Raw genomic sequence first — 21,014 nt, forward strand, 5'->3', positions numbered from 1 at the left:
ACTCAAAGCTTGCACTAAAAATAAGTTTAAAAAATATATGGTGTATCATGTTAAATATTACTTTAATTTGCAAATACGTGCACAGTCTTACGGAGCTCATCTATCAGGAAAACCTGACTTCTCTTGTAGATGTGAACAAGAACCAACAGTTTTGTCAGTATTACTGTTCTAAAGTAAAATGGGTGTAAGAAGAGAATTAGCCAGTATAAGTAACTTTTTTGCCTGTAAAGCTTTCTGTGCTGGGCTGCTTGGCCTGGCTTTCCTCTCTGCCAGCAGTGATATTAAAAGAAAATATGCCTCCACCCCTGTGACGCTGGTTGCTGCCTTGCTGTGCTGGCCTCTGTTTCCAGCCAGGGGACAATCTCTGCTGCCCTGTTCTGCAGCTCGTTCCGTTTTCTTTGATCCCATTCACCTGTAGTTGGAATTACACAATAAAAAGACACAGACCGCAATTACAAGTTCCTTGGGCAACAGGTGTTGGTTCATTCCCACATTTGCAGGAATTGCTTTGTGCTCGACGTGTGGCTGGTCAGGATCTCTCTGGCTGCAGTGCTCTGCTCATCCTAAGAGATGGGGATGGAGAGAAGGTAGGTGTCAGGAAGCAGAGGGTTTGCTCTGACTTAGTTGGTGCTGCTGCCAGCCCTCTGTAATCTTTCTAAGCGGTATAAAGAGCTTTTCCTGAGCAGGCAGCGTGTGTGAGCTTTGCCTTTTTGCATCCATGACCTCCCTGTGCCAGAGGGTGATGAGTGGCTAGTGCAGGCTGTGGTCCAACAGCAATACAGCTGAAGGCAGCCCTCTCCAACAGAGAAACGCTGTGCTGGGTATTTAATTCCAGTTTTTGTAAAAGTTGGCTGGAAAGGAAAAATCTGTTTCAGAGGCGGGGAAAATGAGAAGAAACCTAAGCTTTGATATCTGTTTTTTTCCAGAGGCTTACAGCTCACCTTAATGCAGGCACATTCTTCTATCTATCTGATTTTCCTGCACCCTGAAGTAGCTTCCAAAACTAGAGCACTTGTAGGGCAAGTCTCTTACCAGTGTCTCTGGCATGACTTCTCTACCTGGTAATCTCTATTGTAAAGGACATCTGTTTTCCAGTCCTTGCTTTGAATTGGGCAAACAGGGTATGAGCTCGGTTTGCCTGCATTCTACACATATATCTCTCTTTCTGAGAAATTTGGCCAGAAATTGGCCAGAATATCCAATTTGACCTGGAGCCCAACCAAAAAGGGAGGAATGGAAGGCAAAAAAGTCTTCTTAGTTTATAATTGAAATCAGAATTAGAAACTAGCCTAAACAACAAAAAAGCCCAACTCATTGGAATCTGTGCAGCCCTAAATATCCGTATAGCAGTCTTCATGGAAAGCTCTCTCTAGCATCACTATCTCCACAGTCAATCACAGCAATATCGGAATGTTCGTAGAGTTTTGTGGGTTTTTTTAACCAATTCTCAGAGGTTGGGTACATCTTTATTTTTAAAAAGTATTTACAGAACTCTGGCAAATCCAAACTATTCTATAAATCCACTTTCCCTCCATGCTGGCTAGAAAAATATTCAAGGGAAACTTTAGCCAGATGCTTGATGATTAGCAAAATCCTAATTAAAACTGTTTTATATAGTTGATCATAGTTACATGAGTCTTAGAGCAGCACGAGTGCACTGCAAAAAGCCTCTGCTGCGACTTTTTGCCAAGCCCAAGAGGAATGAATCTGAGATTACATTAGGTTTTTTTCTGTTTACCTCCAGCTGCAGGCAGCAGCCGTGAGCTGTACTGCAATACGTACCCTTGGTCTCTCTCTTCAGTCGAGTGCTCCCTGGGAGAGAAGTATCCCCTGGAACTCATCTCCAGGTATTTGCAAGGCCTGGCTCAAATTAGGTGAAAAAATTGCTGTTAAGGATAGCACGTTATGCAAGGTCTGAATGCTGCAGAGTTTCAGGGGAGGTTATGGCTTTGCTGGGAATGTCAAGAAGGATCTTCCATCACCCCCTTTTGTCTGTGACCACCAGTACTGCCCTAATCCCTCTAGAACTGGAGAGGGGCTGCAGCACGGCGTGGCTGCCTGAGGGCCATGCCCCTTTGTCGTGGTTTTGGCTGAACTGGCCAATGAACGAGATGAAGAGGAGGAGGAGGGATAAAGAGATTTACGAGTTTAGAAGGAACTAAACTATTTTAATGAAATATTAATAATAAAATAAAAAGGAAATAATGAAATAGATACAATATATACAAAGCCGTATCAAGCTCCCAGGATGACGTCACTGGTAGGCACTAGGGAAGTCCCAGACTGGAGTAAGCGACGGGTGGGAACTGGATTCCAAATCTGGAGTTAGGAACACGCAGATCAGGATCAAGGGGAGATGAACAGACAGGGTCCTTCTCGGATGTTGGCCATTGAAGAAAAAGTGTGGACCCTTTGATCCCTCAGTTTTTATACTGAGCATGGGGCAGATGGGATGCAATACCCCTGTTGGTCAGTTTTGTGTCACCTGTCCTGTCCGCTGCTCCCTACAGGTGTGACCCCTCCATGCTTTACCACTTCCAACTCTCCAGCAGGGGAAATAACAAAGTTAGCTGACATTGGTTGTTACAGCATTAATTATAAGCGAGAGCCTCTCTGCGTACCATTTCTTGACTTTAACTATAAACAGAGGTCTTATCACTCTGAGAACAAACCATTTTCTGCACAATATGCTATTAATTTCAGAGAGTTAGAAGAGGCCTAGCTGAGAAGTAAAATTACTGAACAGAAAGTTGGTTCTGTTCTACCTCAAACCAGGACACCCTTTCCAGCTCCCCTGCAGCCCATCACCTTGGGGTTCCCCCTCTGGGCTGAGCCTGCCTGGAGCTCAGCCCTGCTGGTAATCCTGGGGCTGTGCCTGCGCCGGGGAAATGCCTATGACCAGCAAGAGAGAGGCTGTGCTGCAGCACAAGCCTTCAGAAGCTGTCATTGATGTAGAGGCTGAGCAATAGAGTCAGCCAACTGCTTGCTCGGGAAGCCGTGGCTAATACACTTTCACGTCTTTGGCCGTTTCCACCTGTCATGTAGCCTGCCAAACTGCTCTTTTTCCCTTGCCTTCTCTTTTTTTCCCTTCTCTTAGGAAAACAAATAAATCTACCCAGTGCAAAAGGGAACGGAGAGAGTGGGGACCAGGTTCAGCCACTGCTCACCTGAGGTCTAATCTTGCCATGCCTACTTCACAGTCTCTGCCTCAGCTTTCTCCTCTGTAAAAGCAGAGTGATAATACTTGCTGTTAATGAAAATACTTTTAAGATTAGGTACTTTTAGAAAATTAACATAGAATGTTCCTGAAATTTATCTGAAGTTATGACAGCTTGCTTATAGAAATTCTCCGGTGGGAGAGAAGAGATAAATATTTTGAAAGGCTTACAAGTTAATGGGATGATGAATGCCAGGATCTTATTTTTCAGACTGTTCTGTTTTACCTTTTCTCTGTTCCCTACCTGGGGGCTGCACTGCAGCTCTGTTCCCAGCAGTTGCAGCCAGCTGCCAGTTGCAGGGGGAGAACTCCTGCGGCATTATTTATGGCAGCTCTCAGTGAGAGGACAGTGATTTACTGTGCGTCATCTTCTGCAGCTGTGAATTTGCAGCATGGCGACAGGGCCGTTTGGTGGAATCCTAATTTTCAGTCTGACACAGAGGTAGAGAAAGGTGCACTGGCTGGGTAAAAGGAAGAACCTGTTAATACCCTCCATTGCTTTTCCACAAATAAACTTTTACTGTCTGAAATTGGGAAATTAGGGTTGGCAATATCCTGCCATTCATGTTCCCATCCCTCCTGCCAGACAGCTTTTCAAGAGAAGTCAAGATAATCCTGATTCTTCTTCTAAACTTGGGGGACTTTATTTTTTCTTTTATATGGCTCCCTTTCTTTTATGCCTTTCCTTGAAAAACTTCATTTGACTGCACCAGATCTTGGTAGGGAGAGTCTCTGATGGGACCTGGTTATCACCAAACCTGCCCTGTGATCTGAGCGGAGCAACATGCGGTGGGACAGCAACAGGAGCCCTCGCCTGGCTCTCGGATCTGCCTCTGTTGGCAAATAGGAGGAGCTCACTTCTCTGTGCTATCAAAAAGAAGCTGCAGAATTTGACCGCATGCCCTTGATCTTGAAAAAGATATGCACAGATCGCCTGAGCAGGCTCACCGGCTTATCCAAATTGAATCTCAGTGCCAAGTCGCTTGGTTTTGACCTACGCTATAAAAATTGTTAAATTCCCTACAAAGCCATTGGCATTCTGCAGAGAGGAGTTGATAGAATAGCACTGGGAGCACCTTCTATTTTATTTCTGGGGTTATTTCTTTTGGCCACAGTTTATCAGGCACAAAGCACAGGAAAACGATGGGATGTATTTTGTGATGTTACACGGCAAACCCTGGCATTGCGTTCTGTCAGTAGTAGCGAACCACACCAGTCTGCTGTGGCACGGTGTCATGAGAGCATGAGCAAGCCCAGCGGCCCCGCTGGGAAGCTGCTCCATGGGCTGCATCTACTGGAGAGTGAGGAAAGGGAGGAGGAGGCAAAGCTTCCCGAGCTTCCTCCTCTGAGATTTGAAATTGCATAATTGCAAGTGAGATTAATCATTTTATAAAAGAAGTGACAGTAGGTACAGTAACGGAGGGTAACTGTGCCCATTATCTGGTCTGGCCAACTATGAAAGATTTTTGCTTCAAGGCATCTCCTGTAATTGCAGATTTGGTTGGTCAAACTGTAAAACACTTTTCAGATACAAATGATGTGTGCTGTCATTGCTATGCAAGCTTATGTTTCATATGTGTCCTGTTCCCCTGAGCTGAATGCAATATCATCTTCAGGTCAGTTATCAATAGATTGGTGAGAAGGGGGCGAAAAAAAAACTCCACTCCTAAAAACATAGGAAACCCCCAAACACTGAGAAACAATTAAGGGCTCTAAGACTAAAAAACTAAATACTGAAATTGCATTGCTCACTTTTAAGAACAGAATGTAAGAAAATTACTTGGTTTAACCATGTAGACTTTGATAATCAAGACATACAGTGAAAGAAGGCAGAATCGCTCATGAAAATTGCTAAATCTTGTCACAACTTCAAATGCTTTGAAATCATTCTGGAGTTTAAAAAAAAAAAATAAAATCAGATTGTACTATTGCTCTGTCAGGAAGCTGATTTTATGGATTTTTTTAAACAGTAAGTTTATAAACTAAGCTTGGGATTGCTCCTTAACTTTTTCTGTTTACATTGTTTCTAACTTAAGCTTCTGTATGCTTGCTGTTGAATATGAAATATTAGAAATATAGGGCATAAGAGAGAGATGTTCTTGCGGGTGGCAAGAACATGCTCTTATTCTGCTTACTCTTACTCTCTTATTTACTCTTCTTACTCTATGGAAAAGTCTCAGTTCTGACCCAGATGGATGAGCTGCAAAGAAAAGCAGTTATTTCCTCCTGCTTCTGCCTGGGCCGAACTGTCTGACAGAAGATTTAGGTATGCTAGTGGCTTTGCTGCATTTATATTTTGCCTCAAAAACTTGTTTTGCACGGAATAGATGTCCTTCAAGTTTGCATGAATAATATGGGCCTAGATTTGAGGGGAAAAAAGGTATGAGGCGAAATGCAAAGCTTCAGATCCTCCTGCCTCCCTTCTGCTCTGCTTCCTCCAGCAGTGAAAGTGGTGGTAGTTCTTGATTGTGTTGCCTTGTTCCAACGCACTAAAACCCAGAGGCCAAAAAAATACTGTTACACAGGTGAACAGGTTCAGCCCTTGCTGATTGTGATGCAGAAGGGACCAGAGGACCTGATTAGGCAAAGCTTGGGAGAGACAAGAATGCAGGCGAGCTAGCTGGCTGCGGCTCTTGAAAAACTGCAGCATTACCAGGGAGATGCCTTTATTAACAGAATAAACACTCAATCCTCCCGCAGATTGTTATCCGGATTGAACGGCACTCAGTTCTTACAAAAGTACTTCTCCATAATATGGAAATCTCCCGTAGCGTGACCCCCTTGAGTAAACACCGTGATTCTTAAAGCCCTGATTCCTATCATGCCAAGTAACTGCAGCCCCTCAGGACACGTGTACAGTGGAAGGAGGGCAATAAACCATCAATTATTAACTCTTGTAACCTCCAGTAGCTAGCAGGGTTTCTGTGCTGGGTTTCTGTGCCAGGTTTCTTCACCTCTCTGTATTGCCAGTAGCCCTGCGAGGGCACTGAAAGACGGTCTGGCTCCAAAAGTTGTCAGTAAGCTCTCCCGTCGGCAGAACACCTACGTAGCCAGGGTCAGCAGCCTGGCAGACTGGTGTGTTATTGAAGGTAATTGCGAAGTCTGGTGAAGAAGAGGGACTAGAGCAATTCCTGGCTTATCTCCCCATACATAAGAGCAACACAGTTATGAAAGGCAACAGTTAGGGCTGTGCACAGATTAAGCATAGCACAGCAGTCCGGCAGCTGTTTTGCTTGCAAAGTTGTACTGCTTTATCTTTCATCGTTTCCTTCTACACCCAGGGAAGGTTAAAAGATCTGAATGTTCATAAAGGTAGAGAAATTTATGATCTTGCATGTCTTTGAGGAAGGCTCACCTGATGCACCTTGATGGGAAAGTAAGCAGAGCTAGCCCCAGCCCGGCTGAGGTGCCCTAGGCAGTATTTCCAGGGGCACCCATCTCGGGCAGGTCTATTTGTAACTTGGGCCAAGCTTGTGTCAGAAATGTGGTTTGACACATGTTTAACCTGAACAGCAGGAGAAGCATTTCTCAAACTTCAAAATTTAGCGTAAGGAATTTTAATATTTATTTTTTTTAAGGAGGGTCGAATTCACTCTTCAGTGCCTCCTGCAAATCTGGCAGGGACTCTCATAATTTCCTAGGCAGAATTGTGACAGCTCCTTAGGCTTCCCCAGATAGCCGTGACACTGCTGTGAGTGTATCTGAAGAGTATTCACTAGTATGATTTGAGAAAGGCTTTAAAGAAAGAATGTGTTTTGGGGATGTTTCTAGAAATGGTTCTTCTATGAAACACCTTTGCCTGGGAGAACAAATCAAAGTAACGAATTAAATTTTGAAGCACTAATATATCATATGGGATGACTCAAACGTTTTCACTTTCAGCGTCCAAAGGATTGTTTGGAGAGGGCTGTCCTCAGTATAACATGAACCTATAAGGTTGGTTGTGCAGTGCTCATGTTCAGAAGTACTGGTTTCAAACCCCAATATGTTTAAAACCCTGGATGGGAATGGATCTGGGAAGCTTTCGCTACTGTAACCAAGTACCTAGGAGATAAAAGCCTTTGAGATATTTTTAAATGTCAAATTTCAGACACAAAGCATATTAGTGTGATTTGATCTTCAGACTGCGTATTTATCTGTCTAGCTTCTCCTATCAACAACTCTGCTCACCTTGGACATAGCTTTAAACTATCGATCTGGGTTCTTTATAATCCAAATGATAATATTTAAATCAAGCTATGTAAATCATTCATTTAAACACCATCTAAAAGAAAATTCTGAAGGCTTTGGGTTTCATTTTTAAGGGCTTAAAAAAAGAACAGGACAAACAGTTAAAAAAAAAAAACCTGAGAGAATCATCAGCAATATATTTTGTCATCTTTGCTTATGTAAATAGCAAATAAATGTCAGATATGCAGGTGCCACCTAGATCTCTTTAAAAATGAGCTGTTCTAGGCTATCAGTTAACAGGACTTAATGTGACTGATCTGTCTTCTGAATCTCAAAATGTGGATGTAGGTAGTTTGTATAAGAATGAGCCTTTGCAGTGCCTGAAGCGTGACTCCAAGCAAAGATGATCATTTCCAGATTCTTACACTAAAATGAAAGATCTTTTCCTTTACCCAGTAACCCAAATATCACAGTGTGCTTAAGGATGATGCTGACATTTTCAAAGACCACCCAAGGTGTTCCCTTTCTAACTGCAGCTATGCTCTGGGTCTCTGTGGGACTTACTGTCTTTTCCTTTTCAGCTCTCTTGTGTCTTTTTGGCTTGCTTTCATTCTGCCTGTTACCAGTTTGTTGGAGCCCAACTTTGATATTAGCAAAGACCATGTTGCCATAGCTGTAATGAGTGCTTGATTTTTAAAGGTAGCATAAACATATACAATATATAAAAATTAAAGCTCACTAGTCACCACAACTCTTAAGATTAATCATGTTAGTAATTTGATTTCTCATGTAATTGCTTCTTAGCTGAAGGATGAGGCTTGCATATTCATTCAGTGCTAGGTCAGGTTCAGTGAACTCCTCATTTATCCTTCTCATAGGACATCAGCAGATGGTCTAAACAGATTAGTTAAAGTGGTTTCTTATGATCTATTTATTTAAAAAAAAATCCTTAAAGGAAGAACACTTCAATAATTCATTTTTGTGTTTTCTTAACAAAAACTTTTGGTGTTTAATTTATCATTTTGTGTTAAAAAAAAAAAATCTGAGATTGAACTAAGTTAAATAGTAATTGACACAAATAAGTGTCTGTGTGCATGTAATTCTTGAAAAAAAAAACAATAACGAAGTCAAACTAAAATACTTTTTTCAAGTGTTTTCTTTCTCCTGCTAAGCAGGAGAGCATTTCTTTACATGGCTTGTTAACCACATGGCTTCTCAGGCAGGGGGCAATTGACACTAGAGGAAATGTTTGGTCAGGTGAGATTTTGGGGGACAAGATGTCCAAGAGGTATGTGGTGACTGAAAGGGCACTTTCCAAGCTTTCCATTTTTGGCTAATCCAGGTATCCTGTACTGATGCAGAAAAACGCCACTTTTGTCACAACCTAACCAGAAGGGTTGGGTTCCCCAGTGTGCTCTATGTTGGTCTCCACTGTATGTAAGTTAATGGTGAAACTTCTGCTGACTTTGGAGATTGGGGCTTCCTGATTTTGTGTGAAATCATCAGTTATTCCAGTTCTGAACAGAGCTACTGATTTGCTTACAGGTAGCTTGGGACCTGCAAGTCAAGTCCTCGAACTGTATGTGTGTAATCACACTCTCTTCTCATATCATCAAAATGTCATTTATGACTGCTTCCAGTGTTGCACAAGCGTTATTGTAGGGGACAGTTTGAAGAAAGTGTAATTTTAGGAAGGAGCGCTCTCTCCATTCTGTGGCAATCACGTGCAGCATTGCAGCTGATCTTTGGATCTCGGAGATGATGTTGGAAGCACGGCAGTCAGCAAGACAGACTTTCCCAGTGCAAACCAAGAGGAGGAGATGCAGAGCTGTCCCGCTTCTGGGGAGCACATCAAAGTCTGCTGTGTTCTTCTGCAGGCTCCACGAGCTGTCCCTGCCTTCACTTGTGTGGACTTGCTTTTGGTTTATGGTAATGAAAGCAAGAGGAAAGTTAGACCCCAGGCATTCATGTGACCATGAAGTACTGAATTTTCATAAAGCTTAGTAACTGTCATTTCCCAAGTAATTTTCTAAAAGAGTGCTGGAATACAGGTAATGCCCAGGAACCAATATACCTTGAAAGTACATTTCCTTGTTTTAATAAGGTTGGCAGCATACCGTGACTTGCCATAATGAATTAATTTGGTGTTTACCATAACAGCACTGAGCTTAATGAGCTCATGATATTTATGTGTCTGTCTGTAGGTGTTCTCTTGTCATCTAGGATTTATAAATAGGTACTAATTCTTTTATTGCTGTTTTCTCCTGAGCAGGAAAGATCTGCATGGCGAAAGGCCGGTTAAGCTCATCTCAACTTTTTCTATATTAAAAGTGAGCAGATCTTGAATAACTTGATTTTTGTCTTTATCTAGGCATCTGAATTGTTACTATTCAGCAAAACTATGAGACTTGAATAAAACTATCCTATAATCCTTAGAAAATTCCATGACGGTTGTATAATAAATATAGTTAATATCTCATTTCTTGTTACTGCAGATGCCATTTCATTTCAGTTTAGCCTTCTGTATTTGAGAGTGTCCATGTAAGCTTAACAGATTTAAGTAAAAAGTTCACTAATTTGAACAAAGTGTTACTAATTTATGGGATCCAAGTCATGAGTGCTGCATCTTCTGAAGCTAATGGTTTCTTGCTGAGCAAAACAGAAGGTCAGCTGCTTTCTCTTTTTCAGTAGTGTTGGATATGCAGACCCTTAATGCTGGACAGCGGGTCCGGCTTACTACTGCTTCTTCTGTCCTACGTAGGAGGTGAGATGCTTATCCTTGTTTCCACACAACGACTTCCTAGCGGCAGCGGTGTGACCCCGAGTGCTGCTGAAGGGCAGTTTGGAAGGCAACTGCCTGCCTGCCCTCTTGGGCACAAGTTAGTTGGGTTTAAATCTGTTTGGAGTCCCTGCCAGAAAACAGGCTTCTCAGCTGGACCCAAGGGCACTCTCTCCCTTGGTTAAGTGGTAGGAACTGGTGGAGAAGGAAGTGTGGCTTCATCTAATCTGGCAGCCCAAGCTGCATTTGGCTAGTTTGAAAAATTTTCTCTTGTGGAGCCTGTGATTGGCAGCTCATTAAAATGCTGGCAAAAAAAAAAAAACCAAACACACACACACAGAGAAAACCAGAAAATAGTCTCTTCAAAACCAGCATTTTTATTTACAGATATCAAGACCTGTAGTTGAAGGAAGGACTGGAGTAGCAATGACCTTTCTGCCTCCAGGTGCTTTACTCATCTTGCAAGCTCTCCTAGCATCGCTTCAGTCCACTCAGGAGCGGGCACTGGCACTGCTCCCCTCTTTCTTTCACCTTGGGGCAGCTACTTCTGCCCCACACCTTCCCATGCCACCTTCGTCTCTGGGCTGTATTTTTCAATGATCTGGTGCCCCTTTTAATTCTAGGCTTAGGTCTAGGGATGGCTAACTGGGTAGTGCAGCTGGTGCTGGGCAAGCAGCCGTTTCTGGATGAACAACTTCCCACCAGCTCTATAAACACTTCCAAGTTTGATTTATGACTATTCTGTATCTCTTTATTCTGTGCGTTTGGGCAGGACAAAATCACACAGGAATATTGCCCTCCTGTATGTGAATACAAACAAATCCATCGCTCTGATCAGCAGCTTCATAGCAGTCCATGGCTGTAGTATGATGCAAACGCAATTTGTTGGGCAGCTGGGGAATGACAATATTTGTTGGCACTGGAGATACCATCAAAGTCAAGGCTTTGAGCATCAGTGTGCACCTCCTCTTCCTTGTCCGTGCCGATGGTGAAATCATCCCTTTGGATAATACATTCCTGGTGCAGGAAGCTGATATTCAGTAACCTTTGACATCTCAGACCATGCACTGGCATTTCTGATCTCATTGTAAATTGTGTCTCTTGCTTCCTACTGACAACTTGGAAAGAATAAAACAAGATCAAAAAACCAGTGTTGTCACAGGTGTCTCAATTTTGTAGCATTTGTGACACCTTGCTATCATAATATGTTGGGGTATTTTATCTGTGGGTATTTTTCAGGAGTAATTACGTTTCACTGCCAGCAGCAAAGTATGTAGTCACCGAGTTGAATCCAGCCTGGTTCCCGTTGATTCAGTAGGATTCGTTCACATCACTGTCAGATCTGGAAACTGCAGGCAGTTTAGTTTTCTGTGTTTATATCCACTAGACGTCACTTGGCACTGTGAATTCAGGGCCAAATTAGTTAAAGTACATGCAGACATTTTCTTTTGTGCAGCTTACTAACTTGAGGTCATTGCCTTGAAAAATGGTACTGTAGCAGTTTGCCTGCTGCAGAAAATTTATTAAGACCCACACTCTATCCATAAGCAAGTTTTAAAGGTCACGTTTTCCAGACAAATCAGATTATTTCAACATACAGGCTTTTTTTGTAAGCTTTTTAAGACTGTGGTATTTCAAAACAGCAGGAACTCATGCACCCTACTTAACTACTTACCACCACTCTTATTACTGGCTTATGTGTTGCAGTATTACTCCATGCCAATGCAGCAGGCTCAAAGGAGACAAAACTGTTGAGGAAAAGTTCAGTTGTAAAAATCTGGGACTTGTGAGAAAAGGCACTTCCTGGAATTATAGCAGTTAGCGCATCATTATCATTCCGAGCATTAAGTTAATGCATTATTACTTTAGTCATTCATTAAATTTGAAAATCAAATATCAAACTGATTGTAGTGTCTGCCGCCCAACAGGTATGATTAGATTGGATAAGGGCACCCAGCAGGAACTGCAGCAAAAATATTTTTATGGAAAGAGTGCCATCGTGTGGGAAGCTCCTGCGGCACACAAGTGAAGCTCCTGCGGCACACAAGCTCCTGCGGCACACACACGCTTGCAAGAAACCTCCCTTCCTCACGTTGTTTTTCATGGAATTTCGATAAAAGTACGATTTTCATTTTTGAAAATGTGCTGCAAAAGTAGGAAGTTTCATACCTAGGAACAGGTTGGTGGTGTTAAATCCTCTCCACGTGTTAACTGCTACTTTGGTGCCACACATGGGTGAATTCGGAAACAAGGTGTTTACTACGTCTAATAGAAGCAGGATCTCCCTTTTTCTTCTTATGGTTAATTTGGTTAGATATTCATGCTCTTATAATTTCTCTTGATATGTATTTTTATCTCTCAACATCTGTTTTCAGCTGCCGTTTTACAAGGCTTCATTATAAGCTTTCCATTTCTCAAGCTTTTCCATGTAATGATACAATTACTATCCCTGGTTTCTGCTTCTTTTTTATGTTTTCCTTTAAATAATTGAACTTATACGTTACATCCATAAAGAAAATTGCCAATAATTAGCAGTAGTACAATTAGGAATAAATCTCTGTTAAGGAACAAGCTAAAGTTCAGTGTCTTTATGCAAATGCCTATTGTTGAAAAGATGTCTTGTGTAATCAGGACTTATACTGACAAGTGAAGAATCATTTAATTAATGAGAATAGAGCAATCATTTGGATGGTTCATTCTATTACTGACTGAATAAAAGAGAGAAAATAGCCCTACTCAGGGATTAGAGCTGCTGCTGGAAGAAGTAAGTCCCTCAATGTTGTTCTGTTGCTGCCTTGTGTAGATAGTACAGTAATTCCTAAATATAAAAACACATATGCCAAACGTTTGGATGGGGCATCGAAAATTAATCTTCTATTACTCCACAAGACTTTGTACAAAAGGGTTCTGTTTATGCCAGCTATTCCTGCTAATGTGATGGACTGGAATATTTGGGACAAAATACTCATGTAAGTCCTAGTGCAGGATCCTAGGGCAGCAAGAACCAGAATTAGGGTGAGTTATGTCTGTATGCCGTGGTTGAGAGTAGCATATGGACTGTGTTTGCAGTCTCAAAGGTGTAATTATGGTGAGAGAAGACCACCAGAGATCTCCAGCTCAGCTCTCTGCTCCAAGCAAGTCCAGTTAGTTCAGGTTGCTCTGGGCCTTGCCCAGTGGGCCTTTGAGTATCACCAAGGGTGGACATGCTGCAGATTCTTTGTACTAGTGTTGGACCTCTCCCATTTTCCTTTTATCTAGTCAGAATTGCTCGTGTTCCAGTTTGTCCTAGTTGCATCTCTTCCTGTCACTGGATCTGGCTCCAGCTTCTCTACATACTCCCAATAGGCAGTTGTAGGCAGCAATGATGGCAACCTGCATGTGGTCCTCATGCCTCCAAAGCTCCTTTGAACATGGGTATTTCATAACAGCTATTCTGTCTCTTGCAACGGAGCTGAGAGTACTCCCTTATTTGACTTATCCCTGCCCCCTCAGGAAGCTTTGGGCTGGGGCTTCCCTAAGGTGGCATTGGGTTTGGGACAATTCAAAATATAGCCAGGCAACTCTGACCTTGTTCGCCATTCTCCAGGGCTAAACCTTCAGCGGTACACTGCCAGCAGGCATTGCGCAGAATTTGTTCCCACTTCTTATAAAGACAAAGCTATGCAAGCAAGGTGATTCTGGCATCTCCAAAGGCACATGTATCACCTGCAGTCTGTTCCTCAGGGGTGCTGTTCCCTTGGTAGATCACAGAGGTGGACAAGCTGTTCCCTTCTGAACAGGTCAGGATCTCAGACACAGGATGTGCTACCAGATAGGAAACAGAAACTCACTCCAGAGCTGTGCTAGGGTTTAAGCCACTGATGGCTGCATGAGGTGTCCCATTCCTGGTAGGACCACAACATAAGTGTAGGGTCATTTGAATATGTCATAGAAAATCTGGTGGCTTCATTGACATGACTACGTCAAGTGGCGTTATAGATCACAGAATCATCTAGGTTGGAGGGGACTTTTAAGATTATCGAGCCCAACCATTAACCTAACACTGCCAAAAACCACCAATAAACCATGTCCCTAAGCACTACATCTACATGTCTTTTAAATACCTCTGAGGGTAGTGCCTCAACCACTTCCCTGGCAGCCTGTTCCAATGCTTGACAACCCTTTTGGTGAAGAAATTTTTCCTGATACCCATCCTAAACCTCCCCTGGCACAACCTGATGCCATTTCCCCTTGTCCTATTGCTTGTTCCTTGGGAGAAGAGACCGACCCCCACCTCGCTACAATCTCCTTTCAGGTAGTTGCAGAGAGCGATAAGGTCTCCCTTCGGCCTCCTTTTCTCCAGGCTAAACAATCCCAGCTCCCTCAGCTGTATAGAGCAGTTGCTTCTGAGGTGCATTCAGACTCCCTTTCATAATACTGCATTTTTCTGAGGTTGAGGTAGACCACTGCATGGAGCTGTTACAGTAGCCCTGGATCAGTGGGACAGCTTTTCTTCCCCTTTGGATGCAGTACAGCCTCTGGTAGCAACATCCCAGACCTCTGCTGGTTTGTGTGCACTTGGATATTTTGCATGCTGTGTCAAATGATTGCACAAGTAATTGTTTGCCTTCCAACACTGAAATGAAAAACAAATTTATTACATGAAGGAAAACATTCCTCCTGTTTTATTCTTTTTAAGTGTAATCATTGAATTGTTTATTTTGGGTAACCAGATACACCAGTCTGCTACTCTAGTCACTTCTGGAAGTTTTTTAAAAAACACTCTCCTCAGTAATAAATCAACTAAATATGCAAATCTTCTTCCAAACTAAATTCTCATTTCTCAAACTGTTCATTCCATAGGAAGTCTAGCTAAATACATTGGATTTGCAAGCTGCTTGGTAAATCTTTGGCGAAGGGCTGGGTGCATAGGTACAAGGACAAGTGAACTCAGCAGCAAAGAACGTTCCTATAAAAACCGCTTACCAGCAGGGTCACACACTCCCATTGAGCAAAATTAGTTTAGGTCTTTACTGACTGCAACTAATACGGTTCTGCTCTCTTTCCAAAGCAGCCATAGGTAACCTGATAAAGATCAGTTTACAATAAGGTAATATGTATCCTGTGGTGCATCTGAACTGTATTTTCCTGGGTTTTTTTTTTGTTTGAAATGTCTCTTCTCCAGCAATTAAAATGCAAAAGATATATTGTCAAATACCCAATGCACTACAAAAGTCAATTGCCATAGTCTGTAGTGAAAGCCAGTTAAGAAAATACAGTATATTGAGTAAAGCATTTTCATTAAAGGTCTTAAAAGAAAGAAAGAGAGACTTGTATGTGCTTTCCTGTATCTAGAGTGGAGCAGAGATATCCATATGCTCAGTCTTACCGGCAGTCCCATTTTCTGACTTTCTTTTCTAGCTAAATCAGTCCGTCTGGACTCATCAGCTGCTTGGCTTTCCGAGACACATGGGAAGGTTGCAACTAGTAGGATTACATCCTTGAGCTCTCAGGTGCGACCTCCACTGCCCCACTGTAACCCCTGACTCTGTGCTTTCTCCTCAAGGATTTTGGAGCTGCAGCAGAATGGCGACATGGACATACTGAAGCATAAGTGGTGGCCAAAGAACGGTCAATGTGATCTTTACTCATCTGTGGATACCAAACAGAAAGGAGGTGCCCTGGACATAAAAAGTTTTGCAGGTGTTTTCTGCATCCTCGCTGCTGGGATCGTCCTCTCCTGTTTCATTGCAATGTTGGAAACGTGGTGGAATAAAAGGAAAGGCTCCCGGGTTCCGTCGAAAGAGGTATTAGACCCCCCATTTCTCCTGGGGACTTTTCACACACCCTAAAGATTGCTGCCTTGACTTTATAGAATTACAGAGGGTGGGGAATTAAGTTCAGAAAAATTTCCTTAGCTTCCTGATATTTTAAGGTAAATGTTGTTCCTCAAAAATCTCTTTAGCTATTCTATCTAGAAAAGCTTGAATGAAAAAAAAAATATTATATTGATGATGTATGAATATGCAACTATTCTAAGTAAAACGCAACTGTTACTTGTAGAATAGTACATTATTAATACATCAATATTTAGTTCATTATTCCCACTGGTGAGAGCTATTTCTCACCAGTAAGTTCAAAGGTTTCTTGGCTGCTTCTTGAAAAATATATCCCTAAGCTCAGTGGCTGAGTCTTTCAAAATAGATTTGTAAAGTTTAGCCCTTTAATCACCGGTTAGCTTCTTAAATAAGCATGTCCCCATTTTCAGAAATGTTAACCTCTTGAGACTTCCATGAACTTCAGTTCTTGTTGTTTAATCTGAAGTCCAGGGAAGCAAGAGTACATTAGATTTTTCAGATTCAGGCCAGGCTTATTTCTGAAATGTGCTACAGACTTGTTTCAGAAGCAGGTGTTTGCTTCTACACCTGCGTGTGTAATGCTTTTCTTTCCGTGGCAATCTACCTGTCCCTTTACCAGCCATCTGAGCCTTATGCGGTCCTACAACAAATTTCTTCCCTTCATAATTAATTATTTAGCTCTACAAAATACTAGAAAAGCATTAGGGAAAAAAAAAAGTTATTAAAATGTATTTGGCAGCGATGCCCAAAGCTGAACCTAAATATGAGCTTTAATGTAGCACTATCAATTATAGCTTTTCTATCTGTGTAGCTTAGACACATCTGTGTAGCTTGTGGGGTATTGCTGTTAATTTGTGTGCAGTGGTCTCACCTTCTCTGCAGTTTCTCCATTGTGTTTATTTCTGCTAATCTAATGCTGTGTAATCAGGCAGGATTAATTACACTGCCTAATTAGACAGCATCGGTATTGATGTCAGTATACGTTTAATCTTTTCTTGCCTGTTTTAATTCCCAAGCTTTTTTTTGTTCAAGATCGGGACCGGACCATTATTAAAAGAAAAAAAAAAAGAATCTCTAGTCTTTAAATTGGGTTTCTCAGGAATGGAAACCGTATAATGTCAACTGGTAAATTATCTTAAAAACCTAAAATTTATTTCATTGTTGTTTACCCAAACTTTCAAAACATCATATTACTTATTTATCTGGTGCAAAACATAAAAAAGTAAATAACAAAGCAAAAGAAAAAACCAACATGGATTTTTTATGTAACTACAAAATTTCCTATTTCAATTTTCAAGTGCAGAGAAATTCAAGTGTATATTTTCCGCAAATGGTATCATTTGGCCTCCTTGATCTTTGTTACGTGGTCATTAGCTTAGCATTTAAAATTGCATCTCAACACTAAATCGAAAAGCTTGGCTCAAAATTGAGTTTAACGTGGACGTATGTGCTGAATGTCCCCACTATCCTGGATGTGGGGATCATTCAGCAAAGAAATACATCTTAACTAACTTTCTTAAAATTCATTTTAGCTTCCATGAAATCCATTGGCTCTTCCAGGCCACTAGTCCAGAGTCGGGGGTCAGATTGGGCCAGTTTGTGGTCAGCAAGCCAACCCTTTTTCCTGGTGGCTGCCATCTTGTGCTCCAGAATGCAAGCATTTATACTGAAAAAAATTGTCTTATGGTTGTGAAGATAACATTTTGGTCGCATACCAGAAGTAATCCATTCAATGATGTCTGCCTGAGTCTGCAGACAGCCTTAAACAGTAGCTCTGAGAGAAGTATGAACCACCCCAGTAATCTCAATGGGATGTTGACTCTGAAGCCTGATGATAATTTAAATGTGAAAACTGCTGAATATTTCACTACTGATCACACAAGAGAGAAGAGGAAAGATCATATTATGGAGATATGCACAATCTTACTGTGAGTGGGTCTCATTTTGGTGTATCGATTGGGTGGAGATCGGGTTGTGGGCTAAGCATGGGAGAATATCACCACTTCTATATTTTCACTGGTCTGACCCTAGCCCCAAATGCATCTCTGTAAGAGAAGAAAGAGGAGTATTTTGAGTAACTTATAGAGGCTCAGAAGTGATGAAATTCCAATCTTTTCTTGATTGACATTTTAAATTACAAAGTGTTTGTATGTTTTTCAAAATTAAAAACAAACAAACAAACAAAAAACCAAAACCCAATGAAAAAAAAATGGAAAAATATTTAGGACTGTCCCTCAGAGACATAGTCATGACCTGCACACACTAACAGAGCCTCTGTATATTTCTTTAGCTTCCGATGTGGCCCCAGTTCTTCTGCATCCATATGCAGCTCCAAAGTTTTTAGGAGAGAGCGTTTGGTGAATGCGTTTGGTTTTGGTGTCACCTGTGTGGTTGTTATGTGCATCCATGTCTATGTCCACATGTGAATAAACTATAGACAGAAAGCTAAGTCCAAGAAATGAGCGCTGCATTTTTTCCCTCCCGTGACGAGCTCAAACCAAAGCCTCTGTGGTCAGCGATCATCCAGTCCCTGGGAGATCCCTGATGCCCCATTCCCTGCCCCTTTTCCCCTGGTTTGTCTCCCTATCCCTGCCCTCGGAGGGTAAAATCCCGGAGGGGAGCTCGCCTCTCAGCCTCCTTCCAGTCAGGCTCTGTGTTCGGCGTGGTACCAGTGCAAATATTCGGTGATCCGTTTTGCTAAGTAGATGAACTCCTGCAGTTTGTTCTAGGTGTGGACTTTTTCAGAGTGCTTGACTTCATTCCTAGACAAAGGAGGGATCTCAAGCCCATTCAGTGTACTAGGAGTTTTGCCATTGATTCAGGGAGCTCTGGATCAAGCCAGTCATTGAATTGCAGTAATCAAGGCTGGAAGTCATCAGTGTGCATCTATCGGCTGCCTAATTATCCTCTGTGAGGTCCTAGAGTGTGAGATATTTCTAGTGGCCTGGAAGAGCCAGTAGATTTCACAGAGATTAAGGTAAATTTTAAGGTTAGTTGAAATCGATTTTTGTTCTGAATGAGCTGCGCTACCTAGACTCAGGGAATACCCCTGTACGTGTATACTTAATGTCGCTTTGAATTAAGCTTTGCAGTTCAATAGAAGTATCCATGTACAATACAGGTGATTTATTGTGTCACCCAGGACTTTCTCCTCTTTTTTTTTAACTTCCGTGCATTTAAATTTTCAATTATAACTAACAAACCTGTTTAACTGAGTTCTTTGGGAGGAGAGATTTAAGAAGGAAAAGGGACAGAGGTAAGAGAAGGGATGATATATTCCCAGGTCGCCCCTCTCTTCTCACCCACAAGAGTGTAATTCCATCAGAATCAATGGAATTGCTTCTTTGTAGGTAAGGGGAGAATGAATCCCTCTTTTGGCGTTGTACTTTGAAGTTGCCTGGTGTACTCCTTTCTGCGTGATGTCAGCGAGTCACCAGTGCTTGGATTTTTGTCTGGAAGTTCAGCTTTTCTATGCCGGAATTTATATTATAAAGACAAAAAGCAACCTGAGATGTTTTTAGCCCTTCCTTAAGCCCTGAGAGGATGACAAAGACGGCAACCTGATCCCTCAGAGCCTCCCATGTTGACATTCAAACTTAGTCCTCATTACAGACTTGAAGAAAAGGCATCATCCCAGGCATTTGAGATTATACTTTGCTTTCATGGCACAAAATCTACTGCTATTCAGCTGTTGCTATTCCAACCCACCTAGCTCCGAGCCTGGCTTTTCCTGACAAAAACCAACCGGTAGCACTTGGAGATTTGATGTTGGGATTCAGGGTTTGAGGGTAGCTGTGGTGTAAGGGTCTGCCTCCATTTGGCTTGCCACCGGAGCGTCCGGTGGTGGGGGGTGTGTGTGTGTTTTTGCTGGTGACGTTCAGAGATGCCAACAGCCAGCTGTAGTTAATTGTGCATTGTGCTTCCCAAGCAGTTCTGATCACACTGTGAAGCTTCAACCCAGCACAAACGGCGATGGTGAGCGGTGCCTCTTGTTTTTCTCATTCCCCAGGATGACAAGGAGATCGACCTGGAGCACCTCCACAGGCGCGTGAACAGCCTCTGCACAGACGACGACAGTCCCCATAAACAGTTCTCCACCTCGTCAATTGACTTGACCCCGCTGGACATTGACACTTTACCCACACGTCAGGCACTGGAGCAAATCAGTGACTTCAGAAACACTCACATCACCACAACCACCTTCATACCAGAACAGATCCAGACTCTGAGCCGCACGCTGTCTGCTAAAGCCGCTTCGGGTTTCTCCTTCGGCAGTGTGCCCGAGCACCGAACTGGCCCTTTCAGGCACAGGGCACCCAACGGTGGCTTTTTCAGAAGCCCCATCAAAACAATGTCATCTATCCCTTACCAACCAACTCCTACGCTGGGGCTGAATATCGGTAGTGACCCAGACCGAGGCACCTCCATCTGAGCATCAGACCAAGTTTCTTCACTGTTTCTTTTTTAGGACTCCCTTTGCAAGGAGCAGCTGTAATATTGTGGGACTAACATGGATGTAACCTTTTTTCTTTTCCTTATTTTTTGTTTTTGAGGTTTTTTTAAAAAACTTGTTTGGGGGTTATTTTCTGTTTGATTTGTTGTTTTTTTTCTTATTTTTTATTTTATTTTATTTAAGAGTCAGGATTATTAGTAACAACTCTTCCTCCTCTTCTCTGCTTTCTCAGTCTGGTCTCCTCTGTCTCCCCTTATTCTCTTTACTACTTGAATCACTTATTCTTGGTTTATCACCATGTTAGGTTTTGGTTACTTCAGGCTTTTCATATACTTTTCATGTACTTTAAATATAGGAAACGTGCAGCAATTCATGCATAGAAAAACACTGAGGATTACTTTACAGAAGGGCATTTGCTCCTCCTCCCACACCGCCTTTTTTTACTATAATTGCAATAACTTAAGTCCTTTTCATGTATTCTGCTGCATCCAGTCAGTGCTCCGCTGCTGTGTGTCCTTTTAACTGTGGACCAAAGGCAAACCCTGCAGTTTAAAAAAC

At 42.2% G+C, this 21,014-nt stretch overlaps 1 protein-coding gene across 2 annotated transcripts in view; it reads left to right on the top strand.

The window, feature by feature from the left end:
* Window positions 1-20,435, top strand: part of GRID2 (glutamate ionotropic receptor delta type subunit 2) — a 763,919-nt gene extending 743,484 nt beyond the window's left edge. For both annotated transcript variants that reach the window (XM_054202856.1, XM_054202857.1), the window contains 2 exons: window positions 15,712-15,952; window positions 20,013-20,435. In XM_054202856.1, coding sequence (XP_054058831.1) covers window positions 15,712-15,952; window positions 20,013-20,435 — 664 coding nt within the window. The remainder of the gene's footprint in view (window positions 1-15,711; window positions 15,953-20,012) is intronic.
* The last annotated feature ends 579 nt before the right edge of the window (window positions 20,436-21,014 follow it).

The sequence above is a fragment of the Rissa tridactyla genome, chromosome 5 (assembly GCF_028500815.1).
Source record: "Rissa tridactyla isolate bRisTri1 chromosome 5, bRisTri1.patW.cur.20221130, whole genome shotgun sequence".
NCBI classification, from domain to species: Eukaryota; Metazoa; Chordata; class Aves; order Charadriiformes; family Laridae; genus Rissa; species Rissa tridactyla.